Source organism: Malurus melanocephalus, unplaced genomic scaffold (genome assembly GCF_030028575.1).
Source record: "Malurus melanocephalus ecotype Western Australia unplaced genomic scaffold, MMel_1.1 scaffold_236, whole genome shotgun sequence".
NCBI classification, from domain to species: Eukaryota; Metazoa; Chordata; class Aves; order Passeriformes; family Maluridae; genus Malurus; species Malurus melanocephalus.
In genome coordinates, this window is record NW_026623468.1 from 154,398 (window position 1) to 177,356 (window position 22,959).

The window sequence follows — 22,959 nt, forward strand, 5'->3', positions numbered from 1 at the left end:
CCCCCGCTCTGAGCAAGAGTTGCAGTTCCCTGTCTCCTGCTGCTGTTGGCAGCCAGCAGCAGATTCCATTATTGCCGATCAATGCTGCCGCCATGCAGGAGGAGGGGAGAGGGAGGGGTGGGAGCTTCCTATTCACAGATTGATCAACCTGCCATTGCATGAACAAATTCATTGTGAGGAAAGCTGGGATGCTGGGATAATAGCTGGAGCAGGAAGGGGCTTGTAAACAGGGGAATGCAGGCTTGTCAGTAATGGGGAGGGGATTTAAATTGCCTTTGAGCTTGCTGGGTTTTTTTCTGGCATAAAGCACAATACCTGAGCCTTCAAACAAAGCCAACACAGTGAGGAATGGTAGGGCTATATTGCACTCAGCTGGTGAGCTATTGTGCTGACTTATTTAAGCTTCTTCACCACTGAGATATATTTCTACTTTTTACTTAAGTTGATTCTATCATAACCTGCTGCCTCTTCTGGATTTTAAGTTTCCCCTGCTTCCCTTTTCTACCTTCTTTCTGTTCCTGCTTGGACTGAAACCTGACACAARGGGACAAGCACAGATCCCAGTTACTGCTCCCACCCATGCCTGCTGTGTCAGATGTAGGGTTGAGAGAACAGGGCAGGATCACGCTCTCATGTTTGTCAGTGTAGACAATAACTGGAGTGCTGGAATCCCAAGACCATCAGCTCCTCCCCATCCTTCCTGCCCTGCTTCGTTCACTTACTGTGTTCTGTATGGAAAAGTTTTCTGGCTGGAGAATAAGTCTTCTTTCTCCTGGGCATATGGCCGAATGGCTGGATAGCAGCACTGAAGATGAGAAAAGCCTTCTCTTGTTCCTTGGTACGGTAGGGTACTAACTGTATTTTTGGGGTTTTAACAATTTACTGGGAAGCCTTTACTACTTTGGTGCTTAATTTCTGCAGTCCTTCAGTTACTTGACCTTATTTCTTTTTAAAAGCATTTAAGTGGTGTGCAGTTGTTAATTAAACCTGGTTACAGCCTGTTTGAAATAGTTACAAACACACTGGGCAAAGGTTACCTTGTAAATGGACATGTCCTGCAGCAARTGGACTAAACTGCACTGAACAATGTTACTGCTCTGGTTTTCTTCTCTGTGCCTTTTGACGAGCTGATCRCTGGGTTCAGTCCACTTGTCTCTGTCGTTTTGTCTGACTTCTGAACTGTGTGATGGTGGCAAGATAAATCAGGGGAGACTGCTCAAAGTTTTYCTTCTCAAGAGAAATGTGCAGATGCATTTAGAATACAGAATCCCAAGTGGTGTCTTAACTCTGGGACCATATTTCGGGTTCACTGACATCTCTTGGATGTCTGCAGTATGTTGGGTCTTTTTCTGTGTCCATAACAATAATTCTTACTTCTCAGGGACAAAATCCTGCCCCAGTGAGCAAGAGGTGCTGAGGCTGGGAGGAGYCTTCTGGGCCATGGAGAGGAGCAGACAGGAGCTGTTGCGCTTTGGTGCTTTCAAGCCAATGAGGCTGTCCCAAAGGATTGCTTTTTAGAGAATACCTCAATTCACAGCCCTTTTAAAGAGAGTAAAATGATTGGTTTGGAAAGCTGTGGCTCAAGGCTGTTGTTTAATAACGAGGACAATAAATATTGATATCATACTAATGTGTGTTTAAGTCATAAGCCTCTAAACAAATTAGGCTGCAGGAACAAGTTACCATGCGTCAGCTGATCGGCGTTAATTGTCTGTGTGCAATCTCTGCAGCAAACACAAGGTAATTTGAATTAGCAGGGGCAGTCCAAGATCATTAGGAACTAACAAGGACATCAGCATCTCCAGGTCATGGGCAGTAGCTCCCTGTCTCTTTATGCTTTTGTGTTGGCACAGTTGTCCAGGCAGTTTGCTTGGCTGTGTGTGGAGTCAGCCATTAAGGGAGGTTTTAGAGGCTGCAGCATGAGGAGGTTAAAAAGGAGTGGCTATCCCAAATTTTGTACAGCCATGCACATCAGGCAGAGGATAAGTTGAGTAGTTTAAGGACGTGCAACTGCTTCATTTCTGACTTGGTTTGCAGAGCTGGAGGATTTGTTCCTCCACTTCAAAGCAAATGCATCAGTCTGAGAAGAGCTGATGTTGTACTCACTGGATGCCCGTACGGTTTCCTCCAAATTTTCAGGGGAAATAAATTGTGGAAGTTCATACTTGAAACCCCAAAATTATTCACTCCTATGATATTTGTGCCCTTTCTTCCAGCCTCCTCTAGTATTCATCTRCTTCACTTGTYATGTCTTGTCTTTCAGACTGTAAARTCGTTTAGGAATCAATGACTTAAGTGTCTTTTAAGTGCCTTAAAGTGGCATTTAAGTTACTTGCTGTGCACCTTCTATACTGGGCACTAATTCAATTACACCTTTTTTATGTGCCAGCACAATRCAAGTGTCTAACACCAACAGAATTGCCTATCTGTAAATTAAAAATCTTTTATAGTTACCTGGATCATCTTCCATCATTAGACTTATCTAATTGACTCAATCCCTAGTAAAGCACAGTATCTTCTTTTCAACCCCCTGCTAATGGACTGGGAGAGTTTGTATCTAGCAGTTGTTTGATGCTGGAGTTCTATAGCCAGTGAGCTTTGCAGGGTTCCCTTTGTATTTCTCTTTCCAGGCTTGGAAGCTTTTGTGCACTTCAGTGTGCTGAAACTTGCTTGCATTCACTCTGATGTATTTTCTTGTGGCTTTTTTTTTCCCTGTCTGGTTGCCTTGATAAATGTGGAAAAGCTATCTCTACAAATTTCCATTTTTTCCTTTAAGTTATACCTTGCAGGATTTGCATAATGTATTTTAGTCAGAACACAAACTTGGACTTCAGGACTTAAAACAGATTAGGGGGTTTGAGTTTGCTTTTACCTTAGGCTTCTTACACAGGCATTTAATGAAWTTTTTATGACAGTCTGTGCATTGAGCCCAAGTCTGAATTCTCCCCAAGTGAGCAAAATGAGAGAGGATGCTTACTTCAAGAGAAAACTTTAACATTTTTATTTATTTTTATATGAGGCTTTCTYTTTCACTAAGTAATACCCATCTGAAAAATGCTGTTCAGACACTTTTTCCTCTTCTTGTTTTCTCTTCTGTATCTCCAAACAGCTCCTACCTGGGGTGGCTGTCCTGCAAAGCTGGGAGGTTTGTTCAGTCTCTGCTTCTCCTGCCTGGAGAAAAAGCTCTTCACAGTGAGAATACAAATTCCCACCACAACAGGGCTTGGATTTCAAGTGGCCACAGCACCCAGCAATWGGAAATTTAGGTCAAACCCCAGAGCCCTGTGGTGACCAGAGGTCGCTGAGGCTACACCACTGTGGCAGAGAGGATTCCCTTCAGAGCAGGGAAACTCTCACCACTACTCCAAGTAGTAAGGGGCACCTGGCTCACACAAACCTGGCCTCCAGAACAAGCTGTGGTGGTGCTGAGGATAGGGAGTGGCCCAACAGGATGGGACAAGAGCCCTCCCTGCATTGTGTCCTTGGGCAGTTCCCTCCTCAGAGGCATCTGCCACTGCACAGTGATTGGCTCAGCTAATTTGGACTGACTGTTAGTGTGTAGTGTGTAAACACTTATTTGGATAAATACTTATTTACATAAATATCACTGTGTACCACCAAAATATGAGGTGATAAAAGTGACCCATTGGGATGTTCACCACTCTTTATTTGATTGTGTTGTGGAAGGTGTCCTTGCCTGGATGATCTCTAAGACCCATTCTGCCCCCAAACTATTGTAAGATTCTGCAATTATTTGTTGAAGGYTGAAAAAGGGAAGATCTGTCAGGTGGGATTTTTTTTTCCCTTTTGCCTTTTTTTTCTTTTCTTCCCAAAAGCAGAGTGGCTGAAAAAGGTTTCAGATTGTTTTGATGGATAAACAATGTGATTTATCTGTATCTTGGTTCCTGAGAGTGAGCAATGCAGAAAGCAGTTGTAATTTAATACTAAGCTGATGAGAGGTGCATTGATTTTTACAGCAGGTGAAGATTATGCAARAGTAGCCTCAAGCATTTCTAGTGGAGCAGGGGAGGGAACTGTCTAATTTTTTGCCTGGTGGTGACAGTATAGATTTCTTTCACAAGACTCAGCAAAAATACTGTTCTACAGGCGTCATAGCAAGTTGCTTCAGCTTTTGATTTCCAGTTAACATATCCCGACAATTTTGCTGTATCTGGGTCTTCCTTTTCCTAGGGACTAAGCATGTCTGTTTGTTCTTGTTATTTTAGAAGGAGAAGAGAGGGAAAGGTAGCTTTTATTTTTAGTTCACTGCAAGTACCTTGTGAATATTTCATTTTCCCTTCCCCATTTGGTACACTTCYGTGATGGTGTGAGAAAAGAAAGAACTCATTTTACTGATGAAATATCGATATTTTATTTGCAGAAAACTTGCATTGCTTCTGGGTGGATGTTGCGAGAGAGGGAAGGCGAAGGGAGCCAGGCACATTCCTTGTGGTGGCTTTTTAGCTCCATTCAGTTTAAAGTTAAGCTCTTCCCCAAACTGCCCCTCCTGCAGAACGTGTTGTGGAAAATAGTGGGGAATTTGGGCTGCTGTTTTCATTTATGACTCAGCAAAGTTAACAGACTGTTTTAAATTACCAGAGCAGCTTTGATGTGATTTCCTGCGCGTGAGGAGCGGAGGAAGCCAAACCTATTACGTTACTCSTTACTATTCAGTGTAACAGAAAAGGTGCTCACTCTAAACCTGTTCCAGTGGAATATATCACTCCCATTTATCTTCCTTACATGGACATGGGAATGACAGAGGCAATTGTTTTAATCCTACCCAGCACAGCTCTCTGGGCAGAGTGGTACTTACAGGTGCTGCCGAAAATAAAGTTTCCCTTCATCTGGGCCAGGGAGGCAGCTGGTGATGTTGAAGTGCATCAYCAGGTAAAACTGGTGCCGCTGCAAAGGCTCCTGAGCTGGTGGGACTGACTGTCTCAAAACCCTTGAGCTGGTGCTGGCCCTGCTCCAAGAGCTTTGTTCTCTAAAGGTGCCCTGATGGGGACTCACCCTGGGGCTCTGGAGCAGGTGATGCTGTAGGAGAAGGTGGCTGGGGCTGGTCCAGAGGAGGAGGGATGTCCCCGCAGGGCATCTCCGCTGTGGCGGCTCCGGGAGCTGTGGCGGGCTGGGATGTGCTGGCTCGGTGCGGGCAGGGCTCTGCCATCACCCTGACAGCTTTTTTTGTGCCCTGCCCCATCCCACCGGGACACTCCTCGGGCCGGGATGTGCTGTGCTCGCTCGGTGCGGGCAGGGCTCGGCCATCACCCTGACAGCCAGCTGTCCCTGCCCCATCCCACCGGGACACTCCTCGCTGGTGCTGGGCTCTGTCTGTCCATGCATGAGCCTGCTGTCCCTCTTAGCAGTCCTTTCCCCGAGCAGACCGAGGGGCTCAGTGTCAGCACTTTGGTTTCTTTAAAAGATAAATATCTACCAAGCGAGGCACTAATACTGCAGGGTCCAGATTCCTTCCCGTCTCCTCTGGTATGCTCCATTTTGTCSGTCACCAAGCCTCCATGGGAGAGACGCATTATAACTCTGCTGAAATCAAAATCCGGTATGCAAAGGCATCACAAGTAATGCTATCCCTGAAGAAGGCTTCTCTCCTTTTTTTTCTTTGGCTGTTCGGAGGAAAATGCCGCTCTCGTGGCACCAGCTGGCTGTCTCTGCCCATAAACCTTGGTTTTTGCTGCCGTGAATCAGGATATAGAGGGAAATTTTTTCGGTAGCGGAGGGAAGCCGGCAGTTGGGCGTCTGTTAATAGCCTGAAAGTAACTAATGAGGATGTGCAGCCGGAGCGATTGATTGAGGAGCTGCAGTCCTGGGCGCTGCTGCTCCGCTCGCTCGCTCCATCCAGCCCGGCGAGGGAGGGCGGACCGAGCCACCCGCGCTCCCCTGAGTGGAACCACGGATCCCCAGGGCCGGCCACCGATGGAAGTTTAAACTGCRTCTGGCTCTTGAAAGGAAAACGGCAGGAGTCAAAATGTCACTGCCYGGAGTCACGGCTTGCTCCTTTGCTTTAAGATTCGGAAGATAACAATGGACTTTCTGCTAGGAAGTGATTTTTTCCCTCCCCGTGTTGGGGGRTGTTTTGTGGAGCTGGATTCTTTAAAGTCTGGCAATTGAGCTGGAGATGGGCAGCACTTGTGATAAAGGTATCTGTATGCATACATATGCATATCTAGCTCTRTATAAAAATGCATATATGTATGTTTGTGGAGAGATTTTTAATGCTGTCTGTACTTTATGATGCTATTATTCTAGTATTTGTACTAGTCAAAGACATCAGTGCAGCTTTTATGAATGTTTGTGCTCATCAGATCAGTCTGCATGGATTTAAGATGCCAAAGTCGTCTCTTAGTAAGGTCATACTGCCAGAATGAGGAGAAGTTGACCTATTTTTTTTTTTTTTATCTGCAGAGATATATGTCATATTACCCAGGCATTTATAAGTCTTCTGCTGGTTGCATGCTTTGAGCAAGTAGTGTGATCATACACGACCGAACTTTGACCTTTGCCGAATTACATTCATCTGTGACTAAAACTGAGCTTCCCTGGGTCTTGATTGTAGTTGTCTGTTAATTACTGCACTGCTTACGTWAAAAAAATTAAATTTAAAAAAATAGATTTAAGTTCTTTGAATACTGAGTCTCAAACAGTAACAGAATATTAAGTATGTCTGGGTATTGAGCTTTACCAGCACTTTTTATTTTAATCTACTGTCAAGTTAAATTCCCAACCTTGAACCTGACAGTGAAAATGCCAYTGTAGTTTAGTAAGTGAATAAGATACAGGTAAATAGGGGGGTTAATTCAGCAGTTTAGTAATGCACGTGAAACTTTCCTGGGGCTTTTGTCCTACAGAGCACAAAACTGACTATTCCCCACCCCCGGGCTCCCATTCATTACCTTCTTCTTCTCTCCCTCAGAGGTCCCAGCAGAGAGATCTCCCCGCAGACGGAGCATCTCCGGGACCAGCACCTCTGAGAAAACCAACTCCATGGATGTTCCGAACACTTCTCCTTTCAGAGTACCAGTAAGTGTGCCTTCCCTRCCAAGGGCCATTTGTCTCGTTGGATGGGAGGAGGAGGAAGTTAAAATATCACAGTGTACAACCATGCAGGGGGAGCCTGGGGGGAAAGGAATATTTGGTTAATATTTCCAATTGACCAAGAGATTTTGCTATCAAATGTCATATATTATCAATAAGATTTCTGGTAGATCCTGACTTGCTCTTTTTCATTGCCTTGATCTGAAGTTGCAGATAGAGAAACATCAGTGTTAATGTGGGCAGCGACCTATATAAATACTTTTGAAGTCWCCTCCAGGGATTGCATTCCGTATTCAATCTTCACAAGGAAACAAGTTGCTTTAAACTGGTGATAGCATGTTATTTTCCCCTCTTGCCAATGAAATACATGGAAAATTGAAATGATTTTATGGTTTATGCAGAAGCTTCTTGATGACATTTCTGCAGGTGTGTTAATTGCTGTTTAGCTCTTTGGACTTTGTCTTGAGTTTGGTTGGCTGTGAGTCTGCATTAGAGTTGTTCAGCTATAGCCTCTGTTTTTGCTTGGGTCAGTCTGTGGTCAGTGTATCCAGAAGCACAAAGGCACTTCTATTATTAGRCTGAGGTCAAATGCTTCAAGTTAATATAAGGTGCTCAGTAATTTTTAACAATATTTTTTTGTGTTTTAAAATATCTAACTTGCRAATGTTTTCATATCCTTTTTTACTTTTGTCAGGTAATCTGCCTACCTAAAAATAAATCATGTAATTTYAAAAATAAAATTTAAAAACAGCCAAAATATTTAATGAGAGTTGTTTAAATTATTTAAGGATTAAGGTTGGTCAGTGTATAGAATACATGTGTTTAAGCAACCTCTGAACTCATGGTGTATTGGAATGGAGAAAGGGACCAAGGAAGCAGTGAATACACTGAGTATCCTTACTTGGTGTCTTTTCAGAGTCACAGAATAAAACAGATTGGAAGGGACTAGACAATCTCCAGAGGTGCTTTCCCATCTCAGCTATTCTGTGTTCTGTGAATGATCCTCTGYCACTTCAGAGACCTGTTTTCTGGACAGTACAGGGAAAAAGGGGCCTTGGTCTAGTTGTGTGTGARCCTGATACAAGAACATTCTGTTATGTCAGGTTCTGAGATTTTTATACTGAGCCTATGGTCCACAGTGTTCTGGAAAGATTTCTGAAGTCTGAGAGCCTTCAAAAGTTTTACCCTTGTCTTCATTTATAAGAAATTCTCTGTTTTCTTTGCCTTCATCTATAAGTAAAATGCCAAGCCTTTGGATGTATACATGCATTGTTGTAGCCTCTAATAACCTCAGGCTGTSTATCAGAAGTGTGTCTGTATTTTTTATTTGATATGCCTCCATTTTCCCTCATTTTTGTACCATTCCTTTAAACAATGATCCTATCTTTTAAGTAATATTTAATAGYTCTCTAATTCTTCTGTAATAGTTCTCTAATACTTCTTATCTCCTGCTCCTTTTCAAAACAAGAACCCTTCAGAATGTTTCTCATTTCAAAGTTGGGCTTTCAGGACTCTGGCAAATAGGCTCAGGAAGCAGTACCTGGCTGCTTTTCTTGGGTACAAACCAGCAGAGAGCTAGAAGCTATTTGTGCCACGTGGAGCTGGATTCTGCTGCTTTGTCTGCCTGACCACCTGCACACCCAGGAGCATAATGCACCCTCCTGTCCTCCTCCTGGGARCRAGGCTTCTGCCTTTGGAGGTTTTATTCTCAGAAACCCATTTATACCCTGTTACTCCTAAGAGGGGGCTGAGATCACTCTGTTTTAAAACATGGCAGCTTTTGATCTGTTTAAAAGAGCAGGCTGCAATTAGAAGTCAGCTTGCTTAACAATACAGATGAGCTCCAGCCAAAACTGCTGAAACCAAACACTGTTAACGTGGTGGGTTGGCACACATCTAATAGGTGGCTGAGAAGATGGGGAGGAATCATATTCCTGCCTTTGACTGATAATAAGAATTTCCCAGCTCTCARTAGTAGGAAAGGTGACTTGGATGCCTCATGGAAGTCTCAGTCTCGGATCACTGATCTGAGAAGAGCTTCAAGGAAAGGATTCAAGAGGTGCCTGTAATGGCTTCAAATTTGTGTCTGGGAGGTTRTTTCTGTTTGACAGGGATTTATTCTATATATAAAGGAGATTAACAGTAAGTGAACTTGCTTTTTTGTTTTTCCAGACATTGTCACCTGCAGTGCAGGTTGGAGGGCTACAGGCAGCTGCAGCATAGTGCTGTCTCAGTTATTCTTCCCGTGGCCCTGACTCTGTGCCATACCTCGTCTACTCACTGCTTGGATTTCTAACAGAAAGCAGCTTAAGGCAGGGGACAGCTTAACCTTCTTCCATCCTGAYGGAAAATTATGCTGAGACTTTCATAATAAGTTGCTTTTACAGCTTTTTAAGTTTGCCTCTCAGAACAGCTATTTAAAAGCTGTCTTCTCAATAGAACAGTGGCTTCCAGCATGTTCTGTGCAGGTTTTTTCCTTTCAAGCACAGGCAGTGGTACTCACTCAGAACAAGGCATCTGTTTTTTTAATACTGCTAATTGGCATTGCTGTAGCATCTGGAATTTTGATTCATACCAGCATAATTGCCTTTAAGCAAACATTTCCTTGACAATACATTTTTTAAGTAGCTTCTTCAGCGGCRGTGGTCAGTGAGGGATTTATTTTTAAAGCTGATGTGTAAAGCTCAGGAAATTTGCCTTTCCATCTCCTGCATGGGTACTGGAGGAAAATATGTATGTTCAAATTTACTAGTGTGTGAAGAGCAGMATTTCAGTAGTTATACTCTTTCCTGGGATGAACCACTGCATGGACCAGCATGTGCTGTATGTTTGTGAGGGTGATGAGGCCCCTGGCTCAGGTTGCCCAGAAAAACTGTGGGTGCCCCATTCTGGAAGTGTTAAAAGCCAGGTTGGACGGGGCTTGGAGCAGCCTGGGATAGTGGAAAGTGTCCTTGCCCATGGCAGGGAGTTGGAACAAGTTGGTCCCTCCCAACCCCAACCATTCTATGATTCCATAATTTGTTCTGGTTATCTCCCACCAAGGGRAGTAAAGGGGATTCTGCTAATGTTGACACTACACMGYACACACTACACTATACAGAGAGAARAGCTCTTGGTGCTTGTCCTTTCTTTTTATTCCCCATTGCCCCAAATTTTCTTGTCTGCACTTAAAGCCCTCTCCATCTAGGTTCAGTTGTGGACATTACTGTATGATGATTTCCAGGTGTATCAGGGAGAAATATTGAGAGAGAAGGGAAGARCACAAAAGTTAGGAAAACAGAAATGAGGAAATGTGTCTTCTCACATATAGACGGATGTGTGCTGTTTATTAGATACATATATAGCAAAAGTCATATTTGTAATAATGGATATTATTTGACTGAACAAATAGGGAGGCAGAGGGAACTGGCTCCAAGTAGGCACTGTGACGCATAGGTGGGYGAGGAAGCAGCTTTTCCCTTCCCACACACACCATGTCCTGGCAGCGCTTGGACTCTGTGCATCCCGTTCCCTGCAGTGGCACTGTGCAGCCCCGGCAGCACTGCTCCAGCCTGACACATTCCCTCACTGCTCTGCCCTTGGAACCAGGGGAAATGTGGGGCTGGCCACATCCTCAGACCTCCTGCAGTGGCAGGATGGAGAGGAATCTCTAAATCACCCTTCAGACTTTCACTGCGCTCTCCAGTTTTGGCTCAGAGYTGTTATTACAAATAATATGATTCATCCATGTCTGCTGGAGAATGGGGGAAGAAAGATGAGAAAGAGGCAAAGAAGCAAGTGTGAATGAGACAGGAAAGCCAGAGCAGAACCTCTGAAGTAAATAGAATGATTTTTATAGGAAGTCTGATGTAGGATACTTGCAGATTGCCTTCCTTGGTTACTTTCTGGCTGAAGGTATAATTGGATCTATAGAAATGCTGTCTGCCTCTTTGCTCTTTAAGAGTACTGCTAAACGGAACAGAAGACAATGCAGCCAGCCCAAGTGAAGGTCAAAGCTTGATGAGATCTTGTGGCTGCCCAGCCTCATCTTTTATGCAGTCAGCAAGATYGTTGCTTCCTCCAGAGCACTGCTCTGCTCCCGCCACACTGCCAGGGTAGGACAAGTCTGAGCTGTGCTGCCCGTGTGACCCCATGCCATACAAATACACATTTTTTAATTCTGCATCAGTGCCAATGCAGAGATGAAATTGTTGATTTGCATTAGTGTGAGGCACCACAGCATCCTGCGTGAAAAACTGGCTGTGCTCAAATCCGTCCCCTCAATACAGAAATATTTTTCCTTCCGCTTTCTACTCTTTCCTTCCTGTGACRTGTTTGTTTGAATCTGCTCTAGTTTTTGTCACTCACCTGTGATGTGATGGCTACTCTGTGAATTCTGTGTCAGAAGGCATAAATGGGTGACTGACTATCTCCACGCTTGTATCCRTACCTTTATTCTGGGATAGTGCTGTTCACAGGCTCTATAACCTTCACAGTGTCTTGCTGCCAAAGCAGATTTGTTCATTACATCAAACTTTATTGTTGAGTCAGATGATGGGGATATCCAGGCTCTGACACTGTCTGGTGGACCTTAGCAGCAGGAACATTATTCTCATGTTTGGTGTAAACCTGACTTTATCCAATTCCTTTCATTCCTTAGTTAATTTAGGGGAGCTATGAATGTGCATAGCTTTAAACACTGCTCACATTCCGGTTGTCCTTGGCTTAGTAGTATTTAAATATGCACCGACTCATTTTATTCTTCACCTCCAAATCATGACTTAGTCAAGTTATGCAAAGTTTAATTAATGCATCCTCTGCAAATGAGTCCTTCTGGCCCTTTTATCACTTTTCTTGCTCTTGTGTTTTTAATTCCCTTCAACTGATTCTCCCAAGTTCTGGTACTAAAGTTCACAGGAATATGTGTTACCAGTTTCTAATTGCTCCCAACCCTTTGTGTTATTTCTGTGTCCTCCCTGGCCCTCGCTTCACCTCCTAATTTAATATAGCTCAGTGTAATTAATGTGCTGTTTAACTTTTCTTCCGGATGATTATCAAGGATGTTAAGCAGAAGCAGTCATGCCACTATCCCCACCACATCCCACTGGACCCTTTCTTCTACTTGATACCTTATCACTTCTTGTAATTATTCTTTTTAGATATTCCTGCAGCCATTATTCAGGTTTATGTTACAAGCTGTAGCAAAGCTCATTTTTAATAATTTTTGTAATTAGCATGTGTGCTGTGTTATCAAAAGGTGTTCTGAAGTGTTGGGCTGCTTGTGGCTGCRTGCCAGGGAGAGCCAGGGTCAGGAAATCATTGCCTGTCCTTCCTGACAGGCTCAGGTGACCTGTTTCTTATCATGCTAATTTTTTATCACCGTTGTTTCGTTGTTCTCCAGACAGACGTTTTACCTTTATTCCTTAATTCCTGGATAGAGGTTTTAAGAATGTTCTTTCCTTCTGCTGTTCCTGCTCTGGGCAGCTCCCACAAGGGCAGCCAGGTGCTGCTCCCAATTGTGTCTATTCTAAACACCTTGTTGAACTGGGATCTGAAAAGCTGATGTGGCCCTCCTGGCTATCAGGYAGCTCTTGCTTCTTCATGAATTTTTCAGTATAATTCCCAGTGACTTGGAAATTTGATTCCTGCAGTACTTTYGGCTGCACATCATGCAGAGTGCACGCAATCTGATGATGCATTTTATTAACAGGTGTATTATCAATGTACCCTTGTTATGGGATCCTCTGCATTTCCTTGGGTTTTTTATTACAAGTTCCTAAACTTGTTCCTCTTATTCTGCATCCCTTCTGTGGCTGTAGACCATTTTTCATTGGTAAGTTGAAATTGTTTTCTGGCCAAATCTGCAGTGCTCTCCCATCAGGGGAAAAATATCTTTCCTGATCCTTGCTGTTGATCAGCTTGTGTCCTGAAGCATGATTATTGCTCACTCTCGTTATTTTTAAACCTGACTAATGCAGCTACATATGTTATTCTTCCTTATATAAACACATAATCCTTTTTTAATCTTGCTGAAAAAAATTGTCTCTATAATATCTTGTAGTGGTGAATTGGATGGGCTCATTTATAGATAGCATTAGGAAAGGTCTCCTGACAATCAGTGAAACGTGCTGCCTCTCATGTTAAATTGCCCTTTGGTTTTCTTATGTAACAGGTGCATGAGGAGCTTAGGTAATTTCCATTCTATTTGTTTTATACATCTATAATCCCTTCTTGCCTTTGTTCCTAAAATAAATAGTTGGTCTTTAAAACATATCATTTGTAAATCCCCCTCTTGTCTGCCTTTAATCAGTTTATACTTCTGGAGTTCTGTTTTGTTCTAGTTTTCTTGCTGAGATGAGAAAATCAGAAGAGTGATGCATTAGTGTGAAAGCTATGGCAGATTTACATAACACCACTCTACTTTTATTGGACTTTATCCTCTGCTTGTACATTCAAATATGTTTTTTATTGTTTTGTGCCTGTGCACAAACCACCYCTTCAGTGACATAGTGCCAGGTTTTTGGATGAGTAGATGGTGGAATGTGGCTGTTCTACGTCCCTGTCTTGTTCTGTTTATTAACTCCAAGGTATATGTAAATTTGTTTTCATCTGCTTTTCTACTGTGAGAGTGGTTGAGTCTTTTCAAAGGACATCAGTGCTAATATTTTAATGCTGAACGTTACTGGGCTCATAGGCAAACTTTACAATCTTGCTAGTAAAATAGGCCTTTTGCTGTTGTTCTGCAGGAAAGAGTAAACTTCACCCTTTTGCTGCTCATTCCTGGAATATCTTCTAGTTTGATCTTCCCATTTTACAACCTGGCTATCTTCCCCTGCTTCTTTGCCTCCCATAGCTTTACAACATTACTGGCACAGGGCAGTGTTTTCACTTGGCTATGACACTACTTTTTTTCCTTGATACCTGCTTGTGAACAGCTTAAGAAATAAAATGCTCCATGTCCTCACCACGCACAGTAGTGGGGAGGCATTGTGCTGTCATCCACAGTCACCTGAGGGTTATCTTTGTACCCATCCAATCCTTCCCCTCAGAGAGAATGAGTCTCATTGCTCTGTAAATGAAGTTACCCACCTGGTGTTATTAATAATGCATTGGTGCTCCTCATCAAGAATTACAGATGTTCAAGATGCTTTGCAAGGCTCAAATGCAGTGTGTTTGGCCCTAGAAAGAACTAATGTAGGTAATAGCACTGTGTCTAAGATGGRCCATTTTTGTTGCCCATTTTACCCTACTTTTCTTGCTTTGAAACTTCCACTAATACCATAGCATTTTATCSATGGCTGATTTATGTTATGGTTACACCCTGTTTCATTTGTTCATGGCTGAATTAACTTTTCCCTTTCAAAACAGCCAGGACAATCATTATTTATTATGCATGGGCTGTTCTCCCCAGAGTGAAGAATCATCATATCCATGGGGAACAGCAGTCCAGGGGCTGAGTAGTTCATACTTGGGCTGTCTCTGAATTTGTCAGACAGCTCCTGTTCTGCTCTGCTCAGGTTAAGGACAAACAGCCAGTTTACATCTTTGCCACAAAGTGAGCATTTCCTAAAGCCAAAACTGCCCTCAAGAAACACCACTCTGGGTTGGGAATACCTAGAGGTGAGAGTTTCTGTGCTTTCCCTGTGCAGCTATGAAGGGAAGTTCCAACAGCCTGCTGAATTATCCCTTCTCCTGCAGAGATTGCTTCTTGGCAGAGTGGGAGAGCTGAGTAGCTTAACTTCCAAATGAGAATTCTCAGTGGGATTGAATTATTTTTAGAYGTTGTATCACTGGGATTTCTTAGCCTTGTGTTTGATGCTTTTGGGTGAGATGACAAGGCTGCCCTGACCTATTCCTTATTGCATGTGTGGTTGTGCACCATCGCTCTCTTCCCATCTCTCTTTTCCATCCCTCTTCTCCTAAACCTATGGTCCTGAGGGCAACTTGTACAGGGGTTTGTCTTGTTAAGTGTGATCCTCAAATCTGTGTTTTCAAATTGCATCCTAGCTAATTTATCCTACCAAATATTATGTGCCTTTTTGATTAAGAACATAGTCTCATAAATTCTGGCAGTTTGAGTAATAATTTACATCTTTTTGTTTSATGGTGTTTGTTTAAACAATAAAATGTTTTTAAAGAAGCTCCATGATGATTCTTAAAGCTCAGACACTGTTACATTTAGGTATAAGAACCAAACAGGAGTCTGTTTTGTGTTGAAATAAATATTAAAGAGAAATACCTAGACAATAAGAAAAGCAGTAAAGRTGGTTTTGTCTTTTTAATGGTGCAAGCTGCCTCATAAACATTGGCAGACATTTCTTGTCTATAGGAGAAAAAGGAAATAAAACTTTCAGTTAGGTGGTATTGTTGCAGGTAGAAGTTTCTTTTTCATCAATACATCTTTTTTTATATCYGTGTTCAGTATTTAAAAGCATTTCCTTGGAAATGAAAGTCAAAAAACTCTGCTCAGTTCTGGCACGTGTGAATTTTTCATGCTGCTCCCAGGTTGTCCATCTGTAAGCATGGGCTCTGCAGGAACTGCCAGCACAGAGCAAATATTGCAAATGTTTTCAAATCTTTTGAGGATGACCAATAAGCACATCCCTTATTTGAATAATTTTTGTCTGTATGATCTTACCCTTTTTTTTTTTTTTTTTTTTTTTTTTTTTTTGGTGTGTAGTCAACTCTGGATCACCTTATTCAACCCCAGATAGAACATTTGTTCCATTGAGGAATAGATTATGTTCAGTTAAACCAAGAACGTGCTCCATGTTAAAGCAGTGCCAATTTAAAATTGTGCATGCGCACAAAAATGAACATTCAGGGTCCTTCTCCGAGTGGGATTTGGAATGATTCAATATAAATACTTTTGGACCCCTGCTGAATTGGGTCAGCTTTGTCTTATCTGCCCTKAAGGGGAAAAAGGCATGTTATTTCATGTTTGCAATTTGAGCAGACTGAGAGGTACTGGACTCAAGCCAGAGTCCACCAGATCTGAATCCCTGTGGCTGGGTTTGTTACCTTTTATGCTGAGAGGTCAGCATATATGAAAGTGCCTTTGAAAGTGCTSTACATCCTCTACTTGAATTCCAGCAATGGCCCCAGGAGAAGCCCAGGAGCATCTATTGATTGCAGGGTTTTTTCAAAGGCACTTTTTCAGTACCAGGACCAAGAAAAGTSCATCATCATGGGCAGAGTGTGAGTGGCACACACAGCTAAAGACACTTCTTCCCTTTTGACAGCACCTTTTTCCGTGGCACATCATATACATTTATGGGGTTTGTTTTTTTGTGGGGTTTTTTTTGTAGTATTTAGATATCAGGCCTTTCCAGTTTGTCAGGAGTTTTCACCCCTGAGGAGCCTGCTGGTGGGCAAGCCTCGGAAACTGAAGGGCAGTCTTAAATGTAGAACTGCCTTCAGATGCAGAAAGCAGATTCCCCTTCTTTGTTCCCTCTGTCTCCAGAGGTTTTTCAATACTTGGCTCAAGCAAGTCAGAATTAAGCTGACCTAGTGCTGGCAGCACACCCCCACGGAGCAGAAAATGATCCCAGAGGCTCCTTCCAACTAACACAGCTTTGGGCTGTGATTGTTTGGTGAACAATTGTAGTTTGAAGACAGATTCTTTGAAGATTTAGTTTATTTTTAGATCCTAAGGAGATTTTTGAGTTTAGCTTTGCTTCTCACCAGTACTGTAACTGATATCTGAAGCCACTGGTGTGTGAAATGCTTTGAAATTTTCTATTGTGCTTATTAAAATTATGAATTATTTTAAGATTTAACGTGCTATATCTAAATTAAAAAGGAAAACCTGGCTGCAATTGTGGGCTCAATAGAAACTYGTAATATGAGACATCTGTACTCTAAAACTCCCCAGGAATTGAAAACATGGCATGTAAAGGGGAAGCAGGAACAAATACTGATATTGAGGATTACTCCTTATAGAATAATTGTGGGGTTGGGTCTCTGGTATAATAGTTGGAATCCATTGAAGTGCCCCCATAATGTGAGTGGTGCTATTTTTTGCAATTGGAAGYTCTCACCTGCTGGAACTGTCACTGGCAATCCCTGCTCAGAGGAATCCCAGTCCAGTAACCGGCATCAGCAGGAATCACCACTGTGTTTGGGCTCTGTGACAGTGCATTCAGRGATTTGTTACCAGCATCAGTTTCCCCTTTTCACTTCTGCAACTTCTCATTTTAGGGCTTCTTCAGTAAGCGCCTGAAAGGATCTATCAAGAGGACAAAGAGCCAATCCAAGCTGGACAGGAATATAAGTTTCCGTCTGCCCTCTCCCAATAATGCCGAGGACAGGTAAGAATGGACACAAGGCACAATGTGCTCATGGAAGGAGAACCAGCAAAGGATTTCTTGTGCAGCTGAAAGAGGGGATATGTGAGGCTGCCTCTGGCACATCACAGTTCAGAGTKCAATGGACTGCTGACACAGGACAGAAAATTGCTGCTCTTCACAGCTGTCGAAAAGCTCAGGTTAAACAGACAGGCTCCAATACTTTTTTCTGCATCTGTTTCAAATAAGGTGCAGATTTCCAATTTCAYGATACAAAACCATGGCAATTGATGAGCTGGAGAGAGATTTGCCCTGCTGCACGCAGTGGTTGCTGCAGGCCAGCACTGTGGTGAGATGAGGAGCTGTGTTGGTGTGAGCAGGGTGGCTCTGCCAGTGCCAGCACAACCCATTGTAATAACTAAAACACCAACAGTGCAAGGATTCTCAGGGTGCCTGAAAGGCACCCTGAGAATCCTTGCACTGTTGGTGTTTTAGTTATTACAGTGTAACTACAACGAACAGATGATCTGTTTCCCAGAAAACTGGAAAACTTGGTAATTTCTGACCATCTTAGTGCTCCATTTGGTATATCTGTGCTTGTTTAGCTTTTGGCTGGAGATCCAGGCTGAGAATGGGTTGTATATGAGGCAAGCAAAGGCTCTTAYACACGGTGTTTCCTAACTATTTGTAAAGTCTCTTGGTTGTTTTTATTAAACATATTCTGTGTAACATTCCATGGTAGCCCAGCAGGAGAAGGAGATGGAGTGAGAAATAAGTTGGCCTGTACTCGAGGCCACGGCAGGTTTCTATGATTTGACATTGTTCAGTGCATTTTCCCTTCTCCTTCAGCCGAGCTGAATTCATTAGWTGTATCTGTCATGCTGTGCTGCTTCAATCAATGGTGCTGCCTTTCCCATCTGAAAGGCAGACTGGAAAATCACAGAGATAGCAAGGCTGAGGATGCTGGAGGTCTGTTAACATCAGGAGTTACAGAAAAGCCTGCTGCTTACCACATGTGAATAACCATCTCAATTGGCCTTGCTCCTGTAGTCCACCCAGTCTGCTTTGATGCAAGTTGTCCTATAAATCTCTATTTTCAAGGTGTTGCAACATGGCTGTAAAAGCAACTCAGTGCATAAGCGTCTTAAATAATGCCACCATGTAATCAAGCACCTGTTATTTTTACCGTTGTTTGAAACCAGCTTTGCTTGATTTTTTTGTAATGTAAGAATCTCTTTGCCATAAATAATTTGGTTGTCTTTCCTGAGCTTGGTACACATGCTGGATACTTGCTTTTGCAGTGTTAGGGAAGCACTGTTGTTCTAGGAAAGTTAATATATGTGGTTATAATTAATTCCTACATCTTTGGTTGAGGACATGATATTAGACACAGCAAAGCTGCCTTCTCTTTAAAAGCAGACCCCCTTCTACTCCCTGCCAGTCAMCTAGACTCAAATGAAATGTGAATTTTCTCAGATGCCTAAAAACATAAAATCCAATTGATCACATGGTGGCATTATTGAACACAGAGCTGACTTTAAATTCATGAGAAGGAATTGCCACTCTGTCCCCACTGCACGACCCTTGATCTGTAGCAGTCAGAATTTTCCTGTCCTGCCCTGGTGAGTCAGCCCCTTCCCATTTCAAGCAGGTGATTCTAGGTGATGTCATGGTGTTACACAGTTTTTTTCAGGGCCAGGTCCACTGATAGCATCTCCCTTTTCTTGCTCTGACAAACACAAGGGCCCTGCCTTCAAAGAAAGTATTGTACAGCTTTATAAATTAAAACTCTGCAAGGATTAGAAGGAAGAAGAGGTTGCTGTCATATTGCTTTTTAAGGCTTTTGTGGTGTTTGGGACCTGTTAAGAAAGTKGAGATGTTTGTAGAGAAATACCTCTAAAATTCTGGAGTAAGGAAGATTAGTTATCCTGGTGCCYGTGAAGATCTGGGATACTGTAACCTTGCATGTCATGCTGAATGGTGACAGAGGGGTGATGCTCCCTGTTCAGAGCTGATTTAAAACAGAAGTCAGGAATGCTGTAGGGAGCTGTGTTGGAGATGAGTTGCAGATTTTTTTTGCAATCAGATTTTCTATTTCAGCAAAAAGCAATTGGCTAACCTAGCTTTTCTGGTTTTTAACTTTATTTTGGTGTGTCTGGGTTAGTGGATGCGGAGAGAAGAGAGTCCTTGTGCCCCTCTAGAAACAGGAATCAGCATCTGGGTGTCCTGTAGAAATCCACAACCTCTCAGTCTGTAATTCACATCCCTTCTGTTACTCAGGCTCGGGTTTACTGGTGGTTTTTTTGTACTTGAAAACATATATCTTGTCTTTGCAAGGCACCGATGTGGGAGGATTTAAGACTGTGCTCCTTTCTGAGCCACAGCAGGTGGGAATGAGGCTCTTCARTGTGTGGCCAGTGCAGCATCTCTCCAGGTTGCCAACAGCTCTCACCATGAGGCCACCTGGCACCGTGTCACTGTAGCATCTTTTACAGCTTTTCCAGCCTATTTCCTCCTGCATCCTTTGAGCTTTTCAACTCATACATTCATCTTTCATGTTTTCTCAGTGTCCATGATATATAAAACATGTAAAAAAAGCATGARAAAARGCTCAAGGAAAATTACATTTGAAARGAGAAACCAAATKAAYATTTTCAGTTTGAGGCCAGCAATTTGAGAGCATTTCCAAGAGGAGCAGCAGTTTTGTTTACCGAGAGGGAGCGAAGATGATTGCGACCGGCTGCATATGGTCTCGGCGACTGCAGCAAAGCTCTGCAGACAGCTGGGAGGGCTTTGCCCTGTTGGGATTTACTGCCACGTGGGAATCCTCCTGCTTTGCTAAAAGTCATTTTATGGCATTATGAGGCAGCGGGAGCGGCGGTGCGCTGGCTCGGAATGGGCTCCAGCAGCAGGTAGCCATGGCTCTGGGCTTCATGGTCAAACGCTATCACTCCTCCAGCCACAGCTTCTTCTACTTTCGGTGAGTTCCCGCTCCTCCCTCCTCGCCTTTTTGCAGGCAGAAAATAGCACGGGTCGTGGAAATAATAGAGGCAAAACTTGCCGTGGTTTTCAGGTTCRTTCGAATTTAATGCCGGTTTTCAAAAAAGGGTGGGGGATTTTCACCCTGATTTAGATGTCAGGATAGAAATCTGTGTTACACAATGCATTATTAAGGCTTGACTCACTCGGAGCTTGCGTTCATTCAGCATATCTGTTGCTATCAGCACACTGGAGCGTGGGGAGAAGGGGAGGAGTGGTTTGTTTCCGGAGAGACGCCTCACTCCTGATTTGGTGAACAGATTTCTTTCAGACAGTTTTTTTTTCCAATCCTCATGCAGTTGTTTGGTTTTTCACTGAAAACTGAGCAAGACCCCAGTGTTCATCACAAACCTTCCTGCTCTCTCCCACCTGCAAGCTCACTCAAGCCCTTTATAAATATATTTTCCTTAATGGCTGATGCTTCTCTGCAAAGCCCAGTCTCCTCCATGTAGCATTCACCTTGAGATTAGCAGTGAGATGAAACTGAATCAATTAAGCATTTCTGGTCCATCAAAACAAACCAATTGGAAACRTTAATAGCAGAGACCAGGTGACAGAGGAGAGAGAAGAACCCTCCTGCTGTGAGATTCAGCAGCATGCTTGGCTGCACCCTGAGATGTGTCTGTTAGACAAGCTGTGATCTGCAGGGAGAGCAGGCAGGCAGGGAAGGGCTTTGCAAATCCAGGATTTGAACAATGAAGCTTTGGGTAGGACCTTGCCAGAAAAGACCAGAAACTTAATGGAAGACCAGAACGGTGTACTCAGAAAAACCCAGCGTTTAATCACACCTRAGTATGACTTGCAGATAAATAAGTTACCCTAAGTTTCTGCGTTTTTTTAAAAAAAAATTAATAATGAAACTGGTTAGACTTGTGGAATTGTTGACCAAGTAATAGGATGTTCAGCTAATTGGCAGTTGGAAAATGAAGCGGGGTGTGGTGCCTACAAAAGGAGCATTTGGACAGGGAGCCGTGGTGCTGCAGCACGGGCAGAGCGCGGGTGAATTGCAGGTGATGCTGGAGACGGTAGGGTYCCATTCCACGGGGCTGGGAGCTGGGATAGCAGCCCAAAGTTCTTGGCATTACAGTCCAGGCTCTCTCCTGTGGCTTTGCAGAGTTGAATTCGACGTTCTGCTCTCGGGGAGTGTCTCTCAGCACTGGAATTATTTGAAGYGTGTGGATGAACAGCTTCATGTAAGGCCAACAGGAGGCTTGGCTGTAACCAGGTGCTTGGGYTGAGTTCTTTCCTTTCACACCAGTCTGGTAAAGGAAAGTTCATTTTTAAACATTTGGGTTTTTTATCTTTTGGATTATTGATGTCCACAGGYTTGTTTTCCAAGTAATATAGTGCTCCCCCTGGTAAGCTCAGTAATTGGAAGTCTTTTGTGCCTTGTAGGTTGCCTTTTAAATAGGTCAAAATCAGCRGGAGAGCTTCATAACCAGAGCAATTAGGATTTTGACCCTTTATTCTACATGCCTTATAGACAGTAGAATATAATAGAACTTTGCTAATAGGCTGCTGTGTGCCATGGGCAGCTGCTGAAAGCCAGAGGTTTSCAGTTCCCGGCTTACAACCGAGATCTTCCTGTCACGGAAAATTACTGAATTRTGGTGTGCAAGGAGAGAGGGTCAGCTTGGGGCTGGGCCAGCAAGATGGGGTGGTTGGAGAGCTCTTTTTCAGTGGCAGTYGCATGCTGCTGCCAGGGCAGTGGTTTAGGGCATTGTCTGGGCTCTGATTTAAAGGATATGATCCAGCTCTGAAGACCAGTACTCCAAAACAGGAAAAAGAGGTGAGAAGTTTAAAATGTTCCCTAACATGCTCCTCCTCTGCCTGTCTTTCCTATGGGAAAGAAATTAYGGAGAATGTGTAAGAATTATTTGGTGATTTGGTAGCTGTTTGCACTGAACTCCCAAGTAGTTCCTTTGCAATCTCAGTTGTGTACATGCATAGATATCAAAGCAGCAGGATAACAAGTTGATCATGGGAGGTTAGTTATAATTTAAAACAGGATTTGTGTTGTTAATGGAGCTGTTTAACAGAAACAGATTTGTACAAACAACCCTTCCCCCACTTTTTGCATATGTGATCTTCCTGTTTACAGTAATCTGCTTCCCTGGGATTACCTCTCTCCTGACAGAGTCTGAGCAATGCTCCTTTTACCGGTAGCTYCCTATCTAATACAGGAAGGACCCTGTTAATCCAGCCCCTTTGCTGGACRCTGGGACATGAATTAGTGGCATCCGTGCCAAAGGGAAGCCAGCAAGCAATTTTCTTTCCTTGTTACGGCTTCAGCATATCAGATGAGAATTTAAAGCATCAGAGAAGTATTATTTCTGTATAATTATTGCCTGTATTGATTGGGATGSTGCTGATATAGGCACAAGTTAATGATTTGCTTTGCAGATCTATCAATAGATGAAATCTATACTGTGTTGCTCACAAATGGCTGTGCTTGTGTTTGTAAATGCATGTGGTTGCATCTAACCAGCAGCTTTAGGACCTTGCTCTGATGTTTATGGAAGATAAAGTGCCAATTGTAAGCCACTTAATCAGTTTATTGAGCTGTTTTAAATATGGTAACTTCGGGGTATTGCWGGAACAGACA

The 22,959-nt window shown here is 43.1% G+C and overlaps 1 protein-coding gene across 8 annotated transcripts in view; it reads left to right on the forward strand.

Moving 5' to 3' along the window:
* The window catches only part of RASAL2 (RAS protein activator like 2), a 158,942-nt gene that overhangs the window by 106,569 nt on the left and 29,414 nt on the right, over positions 1–22,959 (forward strand). For all 8 annotated transcript variants that reach the window (XM_057374942.1, XM_057374943.1, XM_057374945.1 and 5 more), the window contains 2 exons: positions 6,929–7,035; positions 17,230–17,339. In XM_057374942.1, the coding sequence (XP_057230925.1) occupies positions 6,929–7,035; positions 17,230–17,339 (217 nt within the window). The remainder of the gene's footprint in view (positions 1–6,928; positions 7,036–17,229; positions 17,340–22,959) is intronic.